General features: G+C 49.8%; 1 protein-coding gene across 2 annotated transcripts in view; it reads right to left on the bottom strand.

Annotated features, from left to right (window-relative positions):
- Positions 1-21570, bottom strand: part of abcf1 (ATP-binding cassette, sub-family F (GCN20), member 1) — a 64455-nt gene extending 42885 nt beyond the window's left edge. For both annotated transcript variants that reach the window (XM_055631134.1, XM_055631135.1), the window contains exons 1-8: positions 21384-21570; positions 17807-17847; positions 15773-15841; positions 12973-13120; positions 8478-8509; positions 8054-8161; positions 2895-2972; positions 1279-1356 (exon numbers count right to left, since the gene is read on the bottom strand). In XM_055631134.1, coding sequence (XP_055487109.1) covers positions 1279-1356; positions 2895-2972; positions 8054-8161; positions 8478-8509; positions 12973-13120; positions 15773-15841; positions 17807-17847; positions 21384-21474 — 645 coding nt within the window. In that variant the 5' untranslated portion in view covers positions 21475-21570. The remainder of the gene's footprint in view (positions 1-1278; positions 1357-2894; positions 2973-8053; positions 8162-8477; positions 8510-12972; positions 13121-15772; positions 15842-17806; positions 17848-21383) is intronic.
- Positions 21571-21870: the final 300 nt, after the last annotated feature.

Here is a 21870-nt window from a genome sequence, read left to right as displayed (position 1 = left end):
CCGTGAGTTATTACACAGTACAGACACTAGGCAGTCAGCCGACTTATAAAAAACGTAAAAATCCGTGCACGCGCAGAAAACCGTAAAAGCCGAGCATGCGCAGATCGGTCCTGTTGGCAGTCAGTCGACTTTTTAAAAAATCTTTAAAACGGTGGACGCGCAGATTGGTCTCCTCTCCTGTGGGCGTGAACATGCGCAGCACCTTGCGTGCAGTCCACGGTGCACAGGCAGAGGTTCAGCTGCCTTTATTGCCCATTGTAAGCAAAGGCATGAAGCTGCCTCCACGGCACACGGGTTGAATATAGTTTTGTGTATTACTCTTACTGCGGGTGAAAGGCACGGGAGAATTATGCCTACATAACATCCATTATTAAAATCATAACCATTCAATAATAAATACTAGTTAAAATTAATTGGAAATCTTTACTATTTATATTTAATAATTACCCTTTTATAATTTTAGTCGGGGTAGGCAGTGCCTACCTTGCCAGCACGTACCTGCTACACACACTAGGGACAATTTTACATTTATACCAAGCCAATTAACCTACAAACCTGCACGTCTTTGGGGTGTGGGAGGAAACCGGAGATCCCGGAGAAAACCCACGCAGGTGACGGGGAGAACGAACAAACTCGGTACAGACAGCACCCGTATTCAGGATGGAGCCCGGGCCTCCGGCACTGTACGGCAGCAACTCTAGCGCTGCGCCACCGTGCTGTTCTTTGTTATAAATCTTCATAAGTTTGTCTTTAGTGAATACTAGACCAAGTGAAGCCCCGTTGGGTCTGCTCCCCCAACGCAGCCGTTCCCTACCCGTAGCCCCCACGGGAGACGTGGTCGTCCAACTCAAGCGGCTCAGGAATCTGCAGTGCGGCAGTTTTTAAATGGAGTCTTTGAGGCGAGATGCGGGCGCCAGCAGCCGTTATGGTTGCCGGCCAGCAGGAGGCGACAAAATGAGTGAGTGGGGGGGGGGGGGGGGGGGAAGAAGGATTTTATTAAAAATGTGTACATAAACACGACGAAATTTAATGAGGAGTGGATACTTGTATTGAAAAGTGAAATCTCTACTGAAATGGAAAATATCTGGGCGTTTGTGGGTCTGACGTTGGCGTAGCAACGAATCAAAGACTGGCACCCACAGGCTGGCAACCACAAGTCAGGCAGAAAGCCGGCAGCCAGCCAGCAGCTACACAGTTTTAATAGTATATAGAACATAAGAGATGTAGAACAATGGTTTCACAGGCATTACTTTGCCTGTTAGTTTAGCTTGAATCTACCTTCTGTCTTGCTTTTGGCTTCTCCGATTTTTTCACCTTCTTGCTCGTCTTATCTTCGTCCTCATCTTCTGAGATTACCTGCAGTAGAGAACATTCAGATCCAACTAAACAATTCATCTGGAACCAGCCTGGGCCGGCTGTACTGCAAGTCAACTTTGATTTTTTTTGGGTTATTGTTTAGTTTCGAGATACACGGCGGAAACAGGCCCTTCGGCCCACCGGGTCCGCACCGGCCAGCGATCCCCGCACACTAACACTGCCCTACACACACTAGGGACAATTTACACTTTCAATTAACCTACAAACCTGCACGTCTTTGGAGTGTGGGAGGAAACCGAAGATCTCGGAGAAAACCCTCGCAGGTGACGGGGAGAACGTGCAAACTCCGTACAGACAGCACCCGTAGCCAGGATGGAACCCGGTAATCTCTGACCCTGTAAGGAAGTAGCTCTACCGCTACGCCACACTTATTCAATGCCAATTTTAGAGTCAAAGTATTCGTCATCAGACGAGTTCATTGTTGTCATGTGTACCGAGGTACAGTGATAAGCTTTTTTGGTGCGTGCTATCCAGTCAAACAAGCCAGGATACAGGATATATTAATTAGTGCAGGATAAAGTCAGATAAAATAATGTATAAAGGTCTCCCATCAGGTAGATTGGAGCTCGGGACCGCTCTCTAGTTGGTGATAGGATGGTTCAGTTGCCTGATAACAGCTGGGACAAAACTGTCCCTGAAACTGGAGGTGTGCCTTTTCACACTTCTGTACCTCATGCGTGATGGGAGAGGTGAGAAGAGGGAGTGACCGTGGGTAAGACTGGTCCTTGATGATGCTGCTGGCGGCTGTCAAGTCTAGATGGAGTCCGCGGGAGGGAGGTTGGTTTGTGTGGTGGTCTGGGCTGCGTCCACAACTCTGCAGTTTCTTGCGGTCTTGGAGGCGGGCGTGTGGAACGAGCTGCCGGGGAAGGCAGCTGAGGCAGGTACAATAGCAACATTTAAAAGACACCTGGACAGGTGCGCGATAGGAATGGTTTAGTGGAATATGGGCCAAACACGGGCAGGTGGGACTAGTGTAGATGGGGCATGTAGGTCGGTCACGGCAAGTTGGGCTGAAGGGTCTGTTTCTGAGCTGTACGGCTCTCTTATCTTGACCCGATCAAGTACTGATGGCTTAACCATCAGTATCCTCAACTAATGAATTAATGGCAGTAAAGGGCCTGTCCCACTTGGCAATGTGTTCGGCGACTGCCGACATCATTGACTGACGTATCAGGTCACCGAAAAAGTCGCAGCGTGACGACATACTGACGCAAAGTGTTGCAACATTTTTTTTGTCGCCGCTGGATTTTGAAATGTTCAAATTCTTTCGGCGACCCTGATACGTCAGTCAATGGCGCCGACAGTCGCCGAAAATATCACCAAGTCTTAAGGCTTCAGATTCTGGCTAGCTCTTGGGAATTTGCTCTTGTTCAAATTTGGATAGCCTTGACTAGCGAGAGGTTCCTTTATCCGTTATGGATTCAAAGTATCCACGGTTGGGCAATAAATGGCGATATTACCAGTGAGAGAATATTTAGTAAAGACAGCGTGCGACTTGACAAGCGCGAGACTGCTACCTTTTTCTCTTTCGCTTTTTCTCGTTCGATTTTCTTGCTCTTTTTATTTTGCTTGTTGTCATCTTCCTCGGGCACGGGCTATTGGACAACATAATTATTGCAAAGCTGAGTAAAGCTTTAGAGAGTAAAACAGGCCCTTCGGCCCACCGAGTCCGCACCAAACACCCCGTATATTAATGGGCCTGTCCCACTTAGGCGACTTTTTGGGCAACTACAGGCGACTGCCGCAAAACTTTCAGCACGTTGAACATTTTTCGGCGACAGTGACAATAGACAATAGGTGCAGAAGGAGGCCATTTGACCCTTCGAGCCAGCACCGCCATTCAATGCGATCATGGCTGATCATCCCCAATCAGTACCCCATTCCTGCCTTCTCCCCATATCCCCTGACTCCGGTATTTTTAAGAACCCTATCTAGCTCTCTCTTGAAAGTATCCAGAGAACCGGCCTCCACCACCCTCCGAGGCAGAGAATTCCACAGACTCACAACTCTCTGCAAGAAAAAGTGTTTCCTCATCTCCGTTCTAAATGGCTTACCCCTTATTCTTAAACTGTGGCCCCAGGTTCTGGACTCCCCCAACATCGGGAACATGTTTCCTGCCTCTAGCGTGTCCAAGCCTTTAACAATCTTATATGTTTGTGGCGACGATTTTTGCTGTCGTAGGTGTTATCGTAAGTTGTCACCAGGTGTTGTAGGTGAATTCCATTAAAACTAGTCCCTGGCAGTCGCCTAAAGAGTCAGCTAAGTGGGACAGGCCCTTAACTCTGTCCTGCACACGAGGGACAACTTTACAACTTACAGAAGCCAATTAACCTACAAGCCTGCGCATCTTTGGAGTGTGGGAGGAAATCGGAGCACCTGGAGAAAACCCACACGGTCACGGGGAGAACGTACAAATTCCGTACAGACAGTACCTGTAGTCAGGATCTTACCCGGGCCTCTGGCGCTGTGAGGCAGCAACTCTACCGCTGCCCCACCGTGCTGCCCTAGTGGATAAACGTGGAAGCTGTGACAATCAGCATTCTTCCCAAGTTAAATGAATCCTCCCAGCCAAACATCTCCACTGGGACTTTACACAAGGATGTTCAAAGGCACAAGCAAACTGTAACTCCCTCAACACTCACCACTCCTGGCACTCAGCCCCAAAAACGGCTGAAATGGAGGAAGAACGTCCTCCGCACAGTCCGGCCACCGCCACAGTCTCCTCAAGCAACCAGACTAGCCTTGTGGCAAAAGAAACACGATGAAAACAATCACCACTACGTAAAGATGCCAATCCCAACCAAGGAACAGCTACCACCTGGTCGCAGGTGTTGCTGGAAGACCTGGAAGTCCCTCAATAGGCTTCATACCGGGATAGGCCGAAGCAAGACCAATATGAGCAAATGGGGCCATGCAGATGCGGCAGGCACAGAATGTGAATGTGGACCATCTGTACAATCCACACCACACCTACTGAGATGCCCACTTCTTGGTGAACAATGCTGCCTGGAAGATCCAGCGGTGGCAAACAAGAAGGCTGTCCACTGTGCAAGAATCTGGACCAACATCTGAAACATAGATGATGGAACCGAAAGAAGATGATTCATCTTCCAGCAGAGCTTAATGATCAAGGCATGTTTAGAAGGATTGGGGGAGGGGAGGAGAGAAAATCTAAAGAAGATGAGGGAATTGAAGGCAATATCTCCAAGTTTGCGGATGACACTAAGCTGGGGGGCAGTGTTAGGTGTGAGGAGGATTCATCTTCCAGCAGAGCTTAATGATCAAGGCATGTTTAGAAGGATTGGGGGAGGGGAGGAGAGAAAATCTAATTGAAACATGCCAAATAATCAAAGGCCTAGGTGGAGTGGACGTGAAGGGGATATTTCCATTAGTGGGAGAATCTCGAACCACAGGGCACAGCCGCAGAATAAAAGGATGTGCCTTTAGGATGGAGATGAGGAGGAATTTCTTCAATCACCAGCCTCTGTGGAATTCATAGTCACAGATGGCTGTGGAGACCATTGGGTATTCCTAACACGGCCCAGGTAAGGATAATCCCACGTGGGATTAAAGTAGTAGTACGGAGACGAGGAAACACTTTTTTCACACAGAGACTTGTGAGTGTGAAATTCTCTGCTTCAGAGGGCGGTGGAGGCTGGTTCTCTGGATACTTTCAAGAGAGAGTTAGATAGGGCTCTTAAAGATAGCGGAGTCATGGGGATATGGGGAGTAGGCAGGAACGGCGTACTGATTGAGGATGATCAGCCATGATCACATTGAATGGCGGTGCTGGCTCAAAGGGCCGAATAGTCTCCTCCTGCACCTATTGTCTATTGTAGAACGATGCACAGATGCTGCATAGCCTGCAGAGATCCTCCAGCCATTAGCTTTTTTGCTCAAAATCCCTAGTATTTGCTATCCATTGTGTCTTTAACAATCATGCTCAATGCAAGTGTGTGGGAAGGAACTGCAGGTGCTGGTTTAAACCGAAGATAGACACAAAAAGCTGGAGTAACTCAGCGGGACAGGCAGCGTCTCTGGAGAGAAGGAATGGAGACCCCTTTTTCAGACTTTTGCCTCCATGCTCAATGCAAACCTCTACGAACATGACAACTGGTCGTTAGCACCATCTAGAGGCAGAGATCATATTTATTCTAATTCGAGGATTCAAGATGAGAGATGCAACATGGCAACAAAATGCTGGAGTAGATCAGGCAGCATCTGTGTAGGACATCGAACAGGTGACGTTTTCGGGGTCAGGACCCATCTTTACTCTGTACTCCGGCACTTTTTATGTTACGCAAGTCCAGTCAAGTCAAGAGAGTTTTATTGTCATGTGTCCCAGATAGGACAATGATATTCTTGCTTTGCTGCAGCACAACACAATATAGTAGGCATAATACAGAACAGATCAGCATACCTATATATATCCACATAAATAAACAGATAAAGTGCAATAGGCTGTTATAGTTCAGAGTTTATATGATTTGTGTTTAATAGTCTGATGGCTGTGGGGAAGTAGCTATTCCTGAACATGGATGTACCAGATTTCAGGCTCCTGTACCTTCTACCTAATGGTAGCGGAGAGATGAGTGTGTGGCCAGGATGGTGTGGGTCTTTGATGATGCTGCCAGCCTTTTTCAGGCAGCAACTGCGATAAATCCCCTCGATGGTGGGGAGGTCAGAGCCGATGATGGACTGGGCAGTGTTTACAACTTTCTGTAGTCTTTTCAGCTCCTGGACGTTCAAGTTGCCGAACCAAGCCACGATGCAACCAGTCAGCATGCTCTCTACTGTGCACTTGTAGAAGTTCGAGAGAGTCCTCTTTGACATACCGACTCTCTGTAATCTTCTCAGGAAGTAGAGGCGCTGATGTGCTTTCTTTACGATTGCATCAGTGTGCTGGGACCAGGAGAGATCTTCGGAAATATGCACACCCAGGAATTTGAAGTTCTTGACCCTTTCCACTGTTGATATAAACGGGACTGTGGGACCCTCCAGCAGTTTGTGCATTTCATTAACAACTGCCTTAGGAGAATACTTAACATCTGGTAGAGAGACAAATAGCAACATGGACCTGTGCAAAAGAGCAAGCCAGGAGCCCATTGACGTACAAATTCGAAGGAGAAAATGGAGTTGGATTGGACACACCCTCAGGAAACTTGTCATCACCCGGCATGCCCTGAAATGGACCCCCTCCCCAAGGAAAAAGGAAAAGAGGTCACCCCAGGAACAGCTGAAGAAGAGGTGTCCAGACAGAAACATCTGAGAGTGGGCTCAACTGGGGAGATCTCGATAGAACTGCCAACAACCGAGTGAGGTGGAGGACATTTGTCAATGGCTTATGCTCCCTAGACGAGCAAAGAACCTTAAGAAGAAGAAGAAGAAAGAAAAGCTTAAGAAGTAAGAAGAAGAAGAAGCATTTTGTGCATTTTTTTTGGTAAACCAGCATCTCCAGTTCCTTGTTTTAACATGGAAACAGGCCCTTCAGCCCACCGTGCCACAGCACTGCAACTCCCCCTCCCATTCCCAATCTGACCTTTCTGTCCAGGGCCTCCTCCATTGTCAGAGTGAGGCCCAGCGCAAATTGGAGGGACAGCACCTCATATTTCACTTGGGTAGTTTACACCCCAGCGGTATGAGCATTGACTTCTCTAACTTCAGATAGCCCTTGCTTTCCCTCTCTCTCCATCCTCTCCCCCTTTCCAGTTCTCCCACTAGTCTCACCGTCTCCGACTACATTCTATCTCTGTCCCGCCCACTCTCCTGACATCAGTTTTCTTCAACAGGCACAGGGTGGGATAAAGATAAAACTGCAGGATGTGTGGGAGAACACAGGGTTTGTTAAGAGGATTACCTAAAGAATTTAAGGTTCACTTGCACCTCCACCAACCTCATCTACTGTATCCGCTGTTCCAGTGCAGGCTCGGCTATCATTTCACTGAACACCTCCACTCAGTCTGTCGTAACCGATCTGATCTCCCGGTGGCTCAGCACTTCAACTCCCCCTCCCATTCCCAATCTGACCTTTCTGTCCTGGGCCTCCTCCATTGTCAGAGTGAGGCCCAGCGCTAATTGGAGGAACAGCATCTTATATTCCCTTAGGCAGTTTACACCCCAGTATGAACATTGACTTCTCCAAATTCAAGTAGCCCTTGCTTTCCCTCTCTCTCCATCCCCATTCCCAGTTTTCCGACTAGTGTTACTGTTTCCCCTACATTCTATCTCTGTCCCGCCCCCTCCCCCGACATCAGTCTGAAGAAGGGTTGCCTATTTCCTTCGCTCCATGAATGCTGCTGCACTCGCTGAGTTTCTCCAGCACTTTTGTCTACCGTCTCTCCAGAGATGCTGCCTGTCCCGCTGAGTTACTCCAGCATTTTGTGTGCGTACCTTCATTCATTCTTGTGTTCATTCCTCGCTGAAGACTCCAGAGACAAAAGACTGACGCTTCACCTCCACAAAGCACTTCCCCTCAACCAACATGACCGCTCTGCTACACCAAGCCTTCCTTTTATTTGCTGTGCAATCAGCTCATTTGGATGCCCCCTCCGACACACTGGCTCGCTGCTCAGGCAGCCGCTCCTCTGCCGACCGGCACGTTAACTGTTCCCGGTGACTCCAGCCAATACCCTGTACAGACTCCCACCCACGCTGCTGCAATCAATCCCACACCAACCTTGTTTTTCTCTTTCTTGCTCATCTGCTTCTCTCCTCCGTCCTCCCCGTCATTGTCTTCATCGTCTTCACTCTGTTCAAGACTCAGAGCTGCAAAGACATTGCCGCCCTTCCAATAGAACAAGAAACATTTACTTTCAGAGTTTGGGAGGTTCAAGTTTATAGTCATGTGCCAATTAAGGTACAGTGATATTTGAGTTAAGGGCCTGTCCCACCAGCATGCGATATCATGCGTCTAGCGCGACCAAACGTGGTCGCTTGAGGCGTACGGCCTTGCGGGGCCGGTCCCACTTCGATCGGCGGAGGCGAATGAAGTTGTGCGGGGCCGGTCCCGACATCACGCGGGGCTCCAAACATCTTGCACTGTCCGAAAATCCCGCGCAACAACGGCCTGTCGGCCCGCAGGCGCATTGCGTGTTACTTACCATCTTTATGTTTCCTCGCGTTGGTTTTATCACTGTGAACGAAGCAGAGAAAAGCACGTGAGAGGCTTTGCATGTAATTAAGAATATTATCCATCGCTTCATATTTCAATGTACCACAGGAGTTACGTATTGTTGGATCATTTTGCATAGTGTCTGCGTCGCACATGGACAATTTGTTTGGGAAAGCAAGGGTTAACGTCATCAGGAATGTTGCAGGCAACAGCTGGAGATCCAATGCACAGAACTGCCAAGTTTTGTCAGAGCATTCCAGAATCATAGTGCCTGAAAATCAGTATTTTGCTGAGGAAATCAGTATTTTTACGCGGTCATTTTGCTGGAAAAAGAATGTGTTTTTTTATGTGCGGCCATTCCCATGAAAAATTACAAGAATGCTTAACTTTGCTACCAATTGATATGTCTTCTACGCACCTTACTTGACAGTGCAGTCATTGCCATCTCTCTTTATACCACTGTTTGAACGGCTGCTTCCTGCTTTTAGCACCAGATGGTGATATAGGAGCCATTTTGGAAGCCTCCCTCTCCCACTCCCTTTCTCTCTCCCCCTCCCTCCTTACTGTGTCTCCCTCGTTCTCTCCATCCATCCCTCACTCTCTCCCTCCCCCTCCCTCTTTCTCTCCCCCTCCCTCTCTTCTCCTTCCTTTTTTTCTCCCTCCCTCTCTTATTCCCTTCCTCCCTCTCTCTCCCTCCTTACTGTGTCTCCCTCCCACTCTCCATCCCTCTCGCCCTCCCCCTACCTCCCACCCTCCCTTTCCCTCCCACCTCCCTCTCTTCTCCTGCCTTTTTTTCCTCCCTCCCTCCCTTATTCCCTCCCTCCCTCCCTCTCTCCCTCCTTACCGTGTCTCCCTCCCACTCTCCATCCCTCTCGCCCTCCTTCCTCTTTCTCTCCCTACCTCCCTCTTTCCCTCCCACCTCCCTCTCTTCTCCTTCCTTTTTTCCCTCCCTCCCTCTCTTGTTCCCTCCCTCCCTCCATCTCCCTCTCCTCCCATCCACGCCACCCCTCCTTCTCTCCACACCTCCCTCTCTCCTTCTTGAGCCCACCCACCGTTCTGTCAAATCGAGGCCAATCCCAAAGTAACTGCAATCCCACTGGTAACCTTTCACCACTAGGCTTATCCAGAATTCTACCACTGCATGAAAAATAATCAAAGGCTGAGAGAGAATTCCAGAGACTCATTGTTATACGAGAATTTTGCTGAACAGTCTGTGGCCATAGCACTATGTGTAAAGCCCACAGCGCTCTAGCCAGTAGCGCTATATTTAGATCCCACAGCGCTCCAGTCGACAGCTCTTCGTTTTAAATTCCCACACGTTAAAGTAACTGTTTAAACCTGGAGCGGGACAGGCAGCGACTCTAGAGAGAAGGAATGGGTGACGTTTCTGGTCGAGACCCTTCTTCAGACTGAACTGAACCCCGTATTTAAAATCCGTATTTAACAACGCCAAATCGTACATCAGTATTCTTATCGCATTTCCGTACAAAATACGGAGAATCCGTACTACTTGGCAGCTCTGAATGCACACACCCTCCGTACAGCAAGCTTAGACCTAGTCTACTCAACAGCTGAGTGTTGCTCAACAGCTTGGGCTAATGGCTGCCACACTAAACGAGTTGGCACTGTCCTTAACTCTGCAATGCGGGTCATCACAGGGACACTTCAGTCAACACCTTTACATTGACTCCCTGTCCTCTCTCCCAGCATATGCAGAAGGGAGAGGATGTTGAAAGATTGGTGCACCATCATGGCTAGCCCTGACCTTCCCATCCATGCTGACTGGAAATCCCTGGAAGACTTTGACTCCAAGACTGAGTGGAGCAGAGCCTGGGAAGATGCCAACACCAACAACGGAGGGGTCACCACGGACCCCTCAGTGAAACGACTGGGTTTTGACCTCCATCGCAAGCAATGGCTAACCCTGAACAGAATCCGCACCCTCCACGCAAGAACAGTTCGTCACCTGCATAAGTGGGGGATGACAGACAGCCCTGCTTGCGACTGCAGACATCCAGACCAGACCAGACCACACATTGTGAATGACTGCCCACTGAGGCTTCCCCCTGGGGGCATCAAAGCCAACCGCCCAGTCTTCTTCTTGGGAATGGCGTGCACAGCCTAAAGTTGGAGGTCACCTTGTTCCATTTGATCTTGTTTGTTTGTGCACGTCGGGTTGATTGCATTAGTCGAAACGTGAAGGTTGCAATCTCCCACCCCATCCCATCCACCCAGTAACTGATGCTGTCCTGGCCTGGATGTCTACTCTTGACCTACAACTTTAGGCTGTGCACGCCATACGCAAGAAGAAGATGGACAATGGCAGATTTGAGAGAAATTTGGGAGACGGAGGGCGACAAAGGTCATAGAAACATAGAAAATAGGTGCAGCCAAATAGAGTAGGCCATTCGGCCCTTCTAGCCTTTACTGCCATTCAATATGATCATGGCTGATCATCCAACTCAGTATCCTGTACCTGCCTTCTCTCCATACCCCCTGATCCCTTTAGCCACAAGGGCCACATCTAACTCTCCTTAAATATAGCCAATGAACTGTGGCCTCAACTACCTTCTGTGGCAGAGAATTCCACAGATTCACCACTCTCTGTATAAAAAATGTTTTTCTCATCTCAGTCCTAAAAGACTTCCCCCTTATCCTTAAACTGTGACCCCTTGTTCTGGACTTCCCCAACATCGGGAACAATCTTCCTACATCTAGCCTGTCCAACCCCGTAAGAATTTTGTACGTTTCTATAAGATCCCCCTTCAATCTTCTAAATTCTAGCGAGTACAAGCCGAGTCAATCCAGTCTTTCTTCATATGAAAGTCCTGCCATCCCAGGAATCAGTCTGATGAACCTTCTCTGTACTCCCTCTATGACAAGAATGTCTTTTAGGTCAATTTAGTTGCAATTGGCTGCAAATCTTGCTGATCACATTCGAGTCCGAAATGTGTGGAACTAACTCTTTGGGGGGGCGGGGGGGGGGGGAAACAGCCGTATATGATCCCACGTTCACCGTGAACTATAATAACAGAAGCCTTGGGTTTAACAATGCCTTTCGGGCAGCACGATGGCTCTGCAGAACAGTTGCTGCCTCACAGCGCAAGAGCCCTGGGTTCAATGCCAGTGCGGAGTTTGCACGTTCTCCCTGTGATCGCGTGGGTTTCCTCCGGGTGCTCCGTTTTCCTCCCACACTCCAAAGGTTTGCAGGTTAATTGATTTTGGGTTAAAAAATTAAAAAAAAATTGTCAATTGTCCAGTGTGTAGGATAGGGCTATTGTACGGGGATCGCTGGTTGGCAGGGACTCGATGGGCCGAAGGGCATGTTTCCTCGCTGTATCCCGAAACTAAACTCAACCAAGTGACAACAGAGGCTCGTCTCCTTCGATCTACCCCCACTCTTACGTATTCTTTGACCATGTTTTTTTTTAAAATAATATTTTTATTGGAAGCATGTGCATATCATAATTTTAAAATTTCTTGTATATCAATCATACGTTACTAATAGGTGGGAATCCAACTATCAAAATAATAGTGGTCCTCCTTGATCAGTTGTATATTAACTCTGCTTCTTTTTGGTTTTTGTGTTAATAGATAGAAAGTGAGAAAAAATTAAAAAAGGCATGATGCAGAAGAATGGAATAATTTACCAATAATACACCATTGTAGAGAGGTTTGTAGGTTATAAAGCATAACTAACTATTCATCTAAACATGATTTTGAGCTTCAGTCAGATTCCTGTGCTGGACCAATTTACCCTTTCAAAAAGTCAATGAATGGAGACCATATTCTAACAAATAATTCTTGTTTGTCAATTAAGACAAGTCTAGTTCTTTCCAAATGTAAGGTCTCTGACATTTCCATAATCCACATTTTAATTGTGGGGGTTATAGGACCTTTCCAAAATGTTAATATTGATTTATTCCCAGTTATTATACTATAGTCGAGAACGTTTCTTTGGCTTGTTGTAAGTTTCAGGCTTTGTTCTGATATTCCTAATATTATTCGTTTTGAGTCGGGATCCAATTAGGTGTTCACAACTTCAGAAAATATTCTAAAAAATATCCGTCTTTCACCATGTCTTGACCCCAAATTGCTACGACTTATACCGTTTAGTTTAGAGACACAGCATGGAAACGGGCCCTTCGGCCCACCCCCTGCACACTAACTTTATCGTACACACACTGGGGACAATTTCCAATTTTACCAGTCCAATTGATCTGCAAACCTGTACTTCTTTGGAGTGTGGGAGGAAACCGGAGCCCTCGATGAAAACCCACGCATGTCACGGGGAGAACGTAGAAACTCCGTACAGACAGCACCCATAGTGAGGATCGCACCCGGGTCTCTGGTGCTGAGAGGCAGCAGCTGTATTGCTGTGTTTCTCCAATGATAGGTAACACCTACATTTTTTCCCCCACCTCCCGTTCAACCCCCTCCCCCCCCCTCCGCCCACTGCAATGTTTCGTCATCCCCCATCTCACCTTCCTCTTCCTCCTCCTCCTCCTCCTCCTCATTGTCACTGGCCTGCACCGAGAGCTTATTCAGTTTATCAATCACTGCATTGTCTCCACCTTCATCCTTTTTCTTCTTGCCCCGTTCTTTTTTCTTGTCACGCTTTTTCTTTAGTTGCTGCCCAAAGGAAACAAAGATTGCAGAAAGTGTGAAGAGAAAGTGACGCTAGACAGAAGTATGCCGTCAATCCTAGTTAATGCAGACTTCTTTGCAATAGGTTTTGGTTATAGCGGACTGTGTCTTTAAGAACATAGCCTGCAGGTTGCGCTGAAATTGACCGTGCGTCGAAATTGACCCGGGCGCTGAAATTGACCGGGGGGGGGGCTGAAATTGACCAGGCGCTGAAATTGACCGGGGGGGGGGCTGAAATTGACCAGGCGCTGAAATTGACCGGGGGGGGGGGAACTGAAATTGACCAGGGTGGGCCGAAATTGACCGGGGGGGGGGACTGAAATTGACCGTGGGGGGGGAGGTGCTGAAATTGACCGGGGGGGGCTGAAATTGACCGGGGGGCGAAATGAAATTGACCGGGGGGGGGGGCGGCTGAAATTGACCGAGGGGGGGCAGCTGAAATTGACTGGGGGGGGGGGGGGGGGCGGCTGAAATTGACCCGGGGGGGGGGGGGGGCTGAAATTGACCGGGGGGGACTGAAAATGACCGGGGGGGGGGGGGGGGAAATGAAATTGACCGGGGGGGGGGCCGAAATTGACCCGGGGGGGCCAAAATTGACCGGGGGGGGGGCTGAAATTGACCGGGGGGGGGGGAAATGAAAGTTGACCGGGGGGGGGGGGGCTGAAATTGACCAGTGGGGCTGAAATTGACCAGGGGGCTGAAATTGACCGGGGGGGCTGAAATTGACCGGGGTGGAGGGCTGAAATTGACCGGGGTGGAGGGCTGAAATTGACCGGGGTGGAGGGCTGAAATTGACCGGGGTGGAGGGCTGAAATTGACCAGGGGGGAGGGCTGAAATTGACCAGGGGTGGAGGGCTGAAATTGACCGGGGGGGGGGGGCTGAAATTGACCGGGGGGGGGGCTGAAATTGACCAGGCATTGCTCCTATGGACACTTTACTAAATAATATAACAAACAGTCTTTAGTATTTTTATCTGGCAGTGACAAAAATACATTGTTAGCTGCTATAAACAACTTTGTATTTGTAAACGATTAGTTGTTTCACAGACTGACCTGACGGACAGACGAGACAACTGGCCCAGTTGATGGAAGCTAGTCCCTTACTTGATTATAGCAGAGAACCGGAAATAATAGGCACTATTCCCTCCCCTCCCTGTGGGCAGTTATCAGAAGTTCATAAGAGATAGTAGTAGAATTAGGCCATTCGGCCTCCGCCATTCAATCGTGGCTGATCTCCCTCTCCCCCCTAACCCCATTCTCTTGCCTTCTCCCCATAACCTCCGACTCAAGAATCTATCTCTCTGCCTTAAATATGTCCACTGACTGCCTCCACAGTCTTCTGTAGCAAAGAATTCTACAAATTCACCACACTCAGTGACTAAAGATATTTCCTCCTTATCTCCTTCCTACAGGAAGGTCCTTTAATTCTGAGGCTGTGACCTCTAGTCCTAGACTCTCCAACAAGTAGAAACATCCTCTCCACATCCACTATATCCAAGCCTTTCACTATTCTGTATGCTTCAATGAAATGCCCCCTCATTCTTCTAAACTCCAGCGAAACTAGACTCGGCTTGTACACGCTAGAATTCAGAAGATTGAGGGGGGATCTTATAGAATCTTACAAAATTCTTAAGGGGTTGGACAGGCTAGATGCAGGAAGATTATTCCCGATGTTGGGGAAGTCCAGAACTAGGGGTCACAGTTTAAGGATAAGAGGGAAGTCTTTTAGGACCGAGATGATAAAATCATTTTTTACACAGTGAATCTGTGGAATTCTCTGCCACAGAAGGTAGTTGAGGCCAGTTCATTGGCTATATTTAAGAGGGAGTTAAATGTGGCCCTTGTGGCTAAAGGGATCAGGGGGTATGGAGAGAAGGCAGGTACAGGATACTGAGTTGGATGATCAGCCATGATCATATCGAATGGTGGTGCAGGCTCGAAGGGCCGAATGGCCTATTCCTGCACCTATTTTCTATGTTTCTATGAATATAAGCCCAGTGCCGACAAACGTTACAATGAATGTTTACTCATGTATACACTGTAGCACAGAGAGACATCACTACTTCTGTTGGTGTGAAGGCCAGCATGACTTCAAGCCTCCACTTCTTTATATTGGGGTGGTGGTGGCCCCCTGGGGACCCCCGCAATGTGGGAGGATTGATAGAACCACGGGGGTAGTTCAATGCTACACACTGATCTCTAGAGATGTATAAAATAATGAGAGGAATAGATCGGGTAAATGCAGTGTCTCTTACCCATCTCTGGAGGGAAGGAGTGGGTGACGTTCCGAGTCAAAATCTGAAGAAGGGTCTTGACCCGAAAAGTCACCCATTCCTTCTCTCCAGAGTTGCTGCCTGCACCGACCATTGAGTTACTCCAGCATTAACCAGAATCTGCAGTTCCTTCCAGCACATTAACTATACTTGTGTATCTTTAAAACCAAACTTCACCAAGTACCAGCCAATCCACCGAGGGGTCATTCCGTGAAATAACGAACTCGGATACAACTGATTTGGTCCAAATCCATTCTGAAGAGGTGTGAAATTGCGAGCGTTGACTGTATTTCTGATTTCAATCATGCCATCCATCCTCCAAGTATAACCACAAATGTGTGACGATATATATCTTTTCATTTACCTGCTGCTCTATGATGGCTGATTCCTCTTCTTTCACTTGCTTGTCGTCTGCAGCCAGCTCTTCAAAGAACTAAAGGAGGAGGAAAAGTCATGCAAACACAAAGAGATCATGAGAATGAGATACACAACATTACAAATCTGCGGGTCAGTGAAGCCCGAAGTTAAAGGGCTAAAGGTTGAAGGGAAAAAAGACATGGCGCAGCGGTAGAGTTACAGCCTCACAGCGCCAGAGACCAAGGTTCAATCCTGACTATGGGTACATTCTGTAGCGTTGTTACAATCCCCGTGATCAGTGGGGCTCTAGACCTGCCGACTGCTGTGCGAGTAACTCAGGAGTTGTGGGGGGGGGGGGGGGGGGGGAGTAAACTGCATGTTTTTCATTGGTGGTCAGGAAGGGATTTCCTCGTACGACACACTTATGACGTAGAGGAAATCTCCATCTGTCATCCTGTTGTGAGTTTTTCCCAACATGACGTTGCTGGTCTATTGAATCGCTGGTCTTGAAAGTCAGGCACAACTACAACACCTTCAAAATCACAGATCGCAGGTTCAGGACAAAACAAAAAGAGTGCAAGATATTTATTTAACATCTTATCTAGTTTTTGATGTAATTTCATTTTAATCTGATGATGTAAAATAAGTTAATTTGGCCCTGATAACAGTTGTGTCCTGCCTGCTGGCTGTGAGTGTGAGCAACATGATCATTATATGTATTTTGTGTAATTGTCTACCCATGAACATTATTTTCATACTAAATATGTTGAACATGGCGGTTGCCACACCCATCTGTATGTACTGTGGAAGTTTTTGGTATGAAAATATTGATAATGGAGAGGCAATTGCACATAATTCGGATAATTTCGATGTTCTTATGACTGTGCAAAAAATGATGATTTTGATTATGTTGAGAGTGGATGTTTGAGGATTTTGAACACAGGTCTGTATTAAACGGCCCTTGCCCTCGATCACAGCTTTTGTGTTAAGTAAATGGAAAAACAATAGGGAACAAAATGCTAATTTCTGGGTATGAAAATTACCATAACCTTTTTAACACTGAAGATATGAAAGTGAATTAGGGAACAAAAAAAAAGCCATGATCACATTGAATGGCGGTATTGGCTCGAAGGGCCGAATGGCCTACTCCTGCACCTATTTTCTATGTTTCTATGTCTATGTTTCTATGCTCTCCGTTTGTCCTCTCTGCCACAGGGACCCGTACACCGTTTCAGAAGGATTGTTACTCCTGTGTCTATTGTCAATTGTCCATTGTCAAACCAGACCCACCCAACCCCAGATATCTACATCCCCTGTCCATCTTCCTCGCCCCAACCCCAGAGTGGTGAATCTCTGGAATTCTCTGCCACAGAAGGTAGTTGAGGCCAGTTCATTGGCTATATTTAAGAGGGAGTTAGATGTGGCCCTTGTGGCTAAAGGGATCAGGGAGTATGGAGAGAAGGCAGGTACAGGATACCGAGTTGGATGATCAGCCATGATCATATTGAATGGCGGTGCAGGCTCGAAGGGCCGAATGGCCTACTCCTGCACCTATTTTCTATGTTTCGATGTCTATGTTTCTATGCTCTCCGTTTGTCCTCTCTGCCCCAGGGACCCGTGCACCGTTTCAGCTCCCTCAACACTTCATACACCAGACCCTCTCCTCCCGCCCGGACCCTCTCCCACAGCCGCCTTTATCTCTGCAGACCACCCTCCCCAAGAGGCACTCAGCGGGTGAGGCAGCATCTCTGGAGAGATCCCTTCTCTCCAGAGATGCTGCCTTACCCGCTGAGTTACTACATCATTTTGTGTCCACCTTCGAAGATAGTGCCGATGGCTAGTCTTGCAGAGGGGTAGGAGCAGATCTGGGAAGGGAATTATTAACTTGCATCTGCAATTCCTTTACCAAGGAGTTAACGGTGGAGAGACGTTTCCTTGTTTCCACAACTCTAGTGATACGCTCTGTCCACGGACAGATATAATTCTGCAAACATTAGCACAGCCTGTGAAAACTAATTCAGACAACAAGGTGTATACGTACCGATTTCTTGGCCTTCTTGTCTTTTTTTCCTTTTTTCAGGACTGGGAAGAAAACAGAGTAACATTTTGTTTTAAAAAGATAGTAGTTTCAGTTAGAGCATAAAAACAGGCACTTCGGCCCACCAAGTCCGCACCGACCAGCGATCCCCGCACATTAACACTATCCTACACCCACGAGGGACAATTTACATGTATACCAAGCCAGTTAACCGACAAACCTGTACATCTTTGGAGTGTGGGAGGAAACTGAAGATCTCGAAGAAAACCCACGCAGGACACGTACAAACTCCCTACAGACAGCACCGGGAGTCAGGATCGAACCCGGGTCCCTGGCACTGTGAGACAGCAGTTCTATCGCTGCCGTACAGTAAAGACATTGTGCAGATGTTGGTTTAAACCAAAGAAGGACACAAAAACCTGGGGTAACTCAGCGGGTCGGACAGCATCTCTGGAGAAAAGGAATAGGTGACGTTTCAGGTCGAGACCCTTTGTTAGAATGACATTGCAACGTTATTCAGCTATGGGTATTGCCTAACTTAATTTTCACTCCATGTATAACCATTGGCTACAAAACATTGAAAGATTGCATCTGGGGGAAAAAAACACCTCTCTCTGCACATTATTTATCTCTGCTGGCCAGATTATTCTACTGTCAGCTTTTAAATGGTTCAACCCATCCATTTCACGAGGGGCCACATTCCTCTCTCAACAGTGCACCAATCAGTGGAATTGACATTGGCCCTTTGTACTTGGCCTGACCTTATTGGGAGAAGGCAAGAAAAGGGCGGCACGGTGGCGTAGCGGTTGAGTTGCTGACTAAGTCTCACTCAGCCAATTTCTTTGGGCAACTACTGCAAAATTTTCAACATGTTGAAAATTTTTCGGCAACAGCTTTTGCTGTCGTAGGTTGTCGCCAGGTGAGTTCCATTAAAATGAGTCTCTGGCAATCGCCTAAAGATTCACGCAAGTGGGAGAGGCCCTTCACAGAGGCAGACATCCACCCGCACCAGCCCCTTTACTCCAATGCCCCCCTCCAGCCCCAGACACGCTCTCCCCCACCCCCCATTCCCCCTCCAGCTCCTGACACCCTCTCCCTCTCCAGACACCCCCTGCCCTTTCCGGCCTTATCCACCAACCCCACTCTCTCCAGTCCCAGATATACCCCCTCCAGCTCCAGACACACCCACCCCACCCCACACCCCACCATTTCTAGCCCCAGATATAACCCCCCTTCAGCCTTAGACGCTCCCATCACCTCACACAAGAGGCAGGAAACATGTTCCTGATGTTGAGGGAGTCCACAACCAGGGATCGCAGTTTAAGAATAAGTGGTAAGGCCATTTAGAACAGAGATGATGAAACACTTTTCCACACAGAGAGTTGTGAGTCTGTGGAATTCTCCGCCTCAGAAGGCAGTGGAGGCCAATTTTCTGGATGCTTTCAAGAGAGAGTTAGATAAGAGTCAGGGGATATGGGGAGAAGGCAGGAACGGGGCACTGATTGTGGATGACCAGCCATGATCACATTGAATGGCGGTGCTGGCTCAAAGGGCCAAATGGTCTACTCTTGCACCTATTGTCAAACCCAGACCCACCCAACCTCCTCTCTCCAGCCCCAAATGCCCCCCCACCCCCCATCCTCTCTGCCCTCAGGACCCATCTACCTCTTCAGCTCCGTCAACACTTTATGCCCCAGCAGACCCTCTCCTCTCCTCCCTCCCTTGCCTTCTCCTACAGCAGCCTTTACCTTGGCAGACCACCCTCCCCAGGAGGCACTCACCCCATCTCTCCAGCCTCAGGGGTCCCCTCCCTCCCCTCCGGGCCCAGACAACCCCTCCCCACCGACCTTTTTCTCCCCCCTCCCTCTCCAACCCCCTCACCAGTCCCACGTACACCAACCCAAGACCCCTCCCCACCGCCTTTTTACGGCCACACCTCCTCCTCATCATCCCTCCCTCCAACCCCTCCATCTCCTCCTCATCCCTCATAGAAACATAGAAAATAGGTGCATGAATAGGCCATCCCTCCCTCCCTCCATCTCATCCTCATCCCACCCCTCCCTCTCCTCAGCCCCTGCACTTGTCTCACCCCCACCCTTCCACCCTCCCTCACCCCTCCCTCCTTCTCCACACCCTGTAACCTCATTTTAATCCCCACCTCGTCCCTCTCCTCATCCTTCCCTCCCCACCCTCTCCTCCCCTCCCATGTCCTCCCTCTCCTCCACCCATCCCCATCTCATCCATGCACCCCACCTCTCCTCCAGCCCCCTCACCACCTCCTCCCATGTCTCACCACCCCTCCCCAATCCCCCTTCTCACCCCCTCCTCTCCTCCAGCCACTTCTCCAGTCCCGCACCCCCCCTCTCTCTCCACCCCACCCCCTTCGTGAGTCGTCTCCTCATCCCACCTCTCCCTCTCCCCCCTCACCAGTCTCAGCCCTCACCCTCCCTCCCCACTCGACCCCCTCCCACCCCACCACCTCCTCCTCATCATTCCACCCATCCCTTATCAACCCACCCCCTCCAGCCCCCTCACCAACTCCTTCCTCTCCTTTCCTCCCCAGTCTCACCCTCCTTCATCCCACAAACCCCCCTCACTCTCCTCCAGTCCTCGCACCAGTCTCACCCCCCCTCTCTCCCCCCACCTCCTCCCCCCCTCCCTCGACCCCCTCCCTCACCCCCACCACCTCACTCACCCCCCCACCTCCTCCCTCCTCATTACACCTTCCCTCTCCTCTACCACCACCCTCCCCCACCACCTACCACCCCCACCCCCCCCACCTCCTCCTCTCCCCCCCCCCCCACCAGTCTCACCCTCCCTCTCTCCCACCTCCCTCCCTCACCCCTCACCACCACCTCCCTCACCTCAGATTCCGATTCAACTTTAATTGTCATTGTCAGTGTACAGTAGAGACAACGAAAATGCAGTAACAACGAAATCCCACCCCCACCTCCCTCACCCCCTCCTCCTTCACCCACCTCCCTCCCTCCTCCTTCACCCCCCCCTCCCTCACCCCCCATTCCCCCCTCCCTCATCCCCCCCCCTTCCTCACCTCCCTCACCCCCTCCTCCCTCACCCCCTCCTCCCTCATCCCCCACATTCCCTCCCTCACCCCCCCACCCCCCCCCCTCACCCCCAATACCCCTCCTCCCTCACCCCCCACCCCCTCATCCCTCACCCCCCACCACCTCCTCATTCCACCCCCACACCCCTCCTCCCCCTCCCTCCCCCCCCCCCTCCTCCCTCACCCCCTCCTCCCTCACCCCCACCTCCTCATTCCACCCCCTCCCTCACCTCAGATTCAACTTTAATTGTCATTGTACAGTGTACAGTAGAGACAACGAAATCCAGTAAACAAATCGAAATCCCCCCCCCCCCCCCCCCTCTCCTCCAGCCCATCTCTCCTCATTCCACTCCCCCATCTCCCTCACCCGCACCTCCCTCAACCCCCCCCCCCCGCCTCAGCAGGGACTAGGCCCACCCCCCCCCCCCCGGGCCCGCTCCCACAGCCGCCGCATCACCCCAGACCGCAGGGACCGGCATTGAACCCCTCGCCTCCTCCACTGGTCCCCGGCCTCACCTTCGGCTGCAGGCGGCTGGTCACCGCCCACCCACTCCTCCCCCTCGGCGCCGACCGACCCCGCCGCCGCTCTGCCTTTGGCCCGGGGCATGGCTCCGGCTCTGGCTCCTGCTGGTCCTCCTGGTCCTGACTCAAGCTGCAGGCTTCAGGCCTCGCCGACCCACCCACCGCGCAGGCGCCGCCCGGATGCCCCCTTCCCCCCCCTCACCACGTGGTATCCGTGACCACCCTCCACATGTGGTATCCACAACCCCTCCCCCACCACGTGGTGTCCACCCCCCACCCCACACACACACACATGTATACATACACACACATGCACACACACACGCACACACACAAGCGCACATGCACACATACATATATACACACACACACATGCATGCACACACACTCACACATGCACACTCACACGCACACACACGCACACACGCACACACACACACACACATTATATAAATTTATATCTAAACACCTGAAACGTCAT

Source organism: Leucoraja erinacea, unplaced genomic scaffold (genome assembly GCF_028641065.1).
Source record: "Leucoraja erinacea ecotype New England unplaced genomic scaffold, Leri_hhj_1 Leri_65S, whole genome shotgun sequence".
Classification (NCBI taxonomy): Eukaryota; Metazoa; Chordata; class Chondrichthyes; order Rajiformes; family Rajidae; genus Leucoraja; species Leucoraja erinaceus.
The sequence above is the reverse complement of the archived record's forward strand: the minus strand, read 5'-3'. Positions and strand labels throughout refer to the sequence as shown.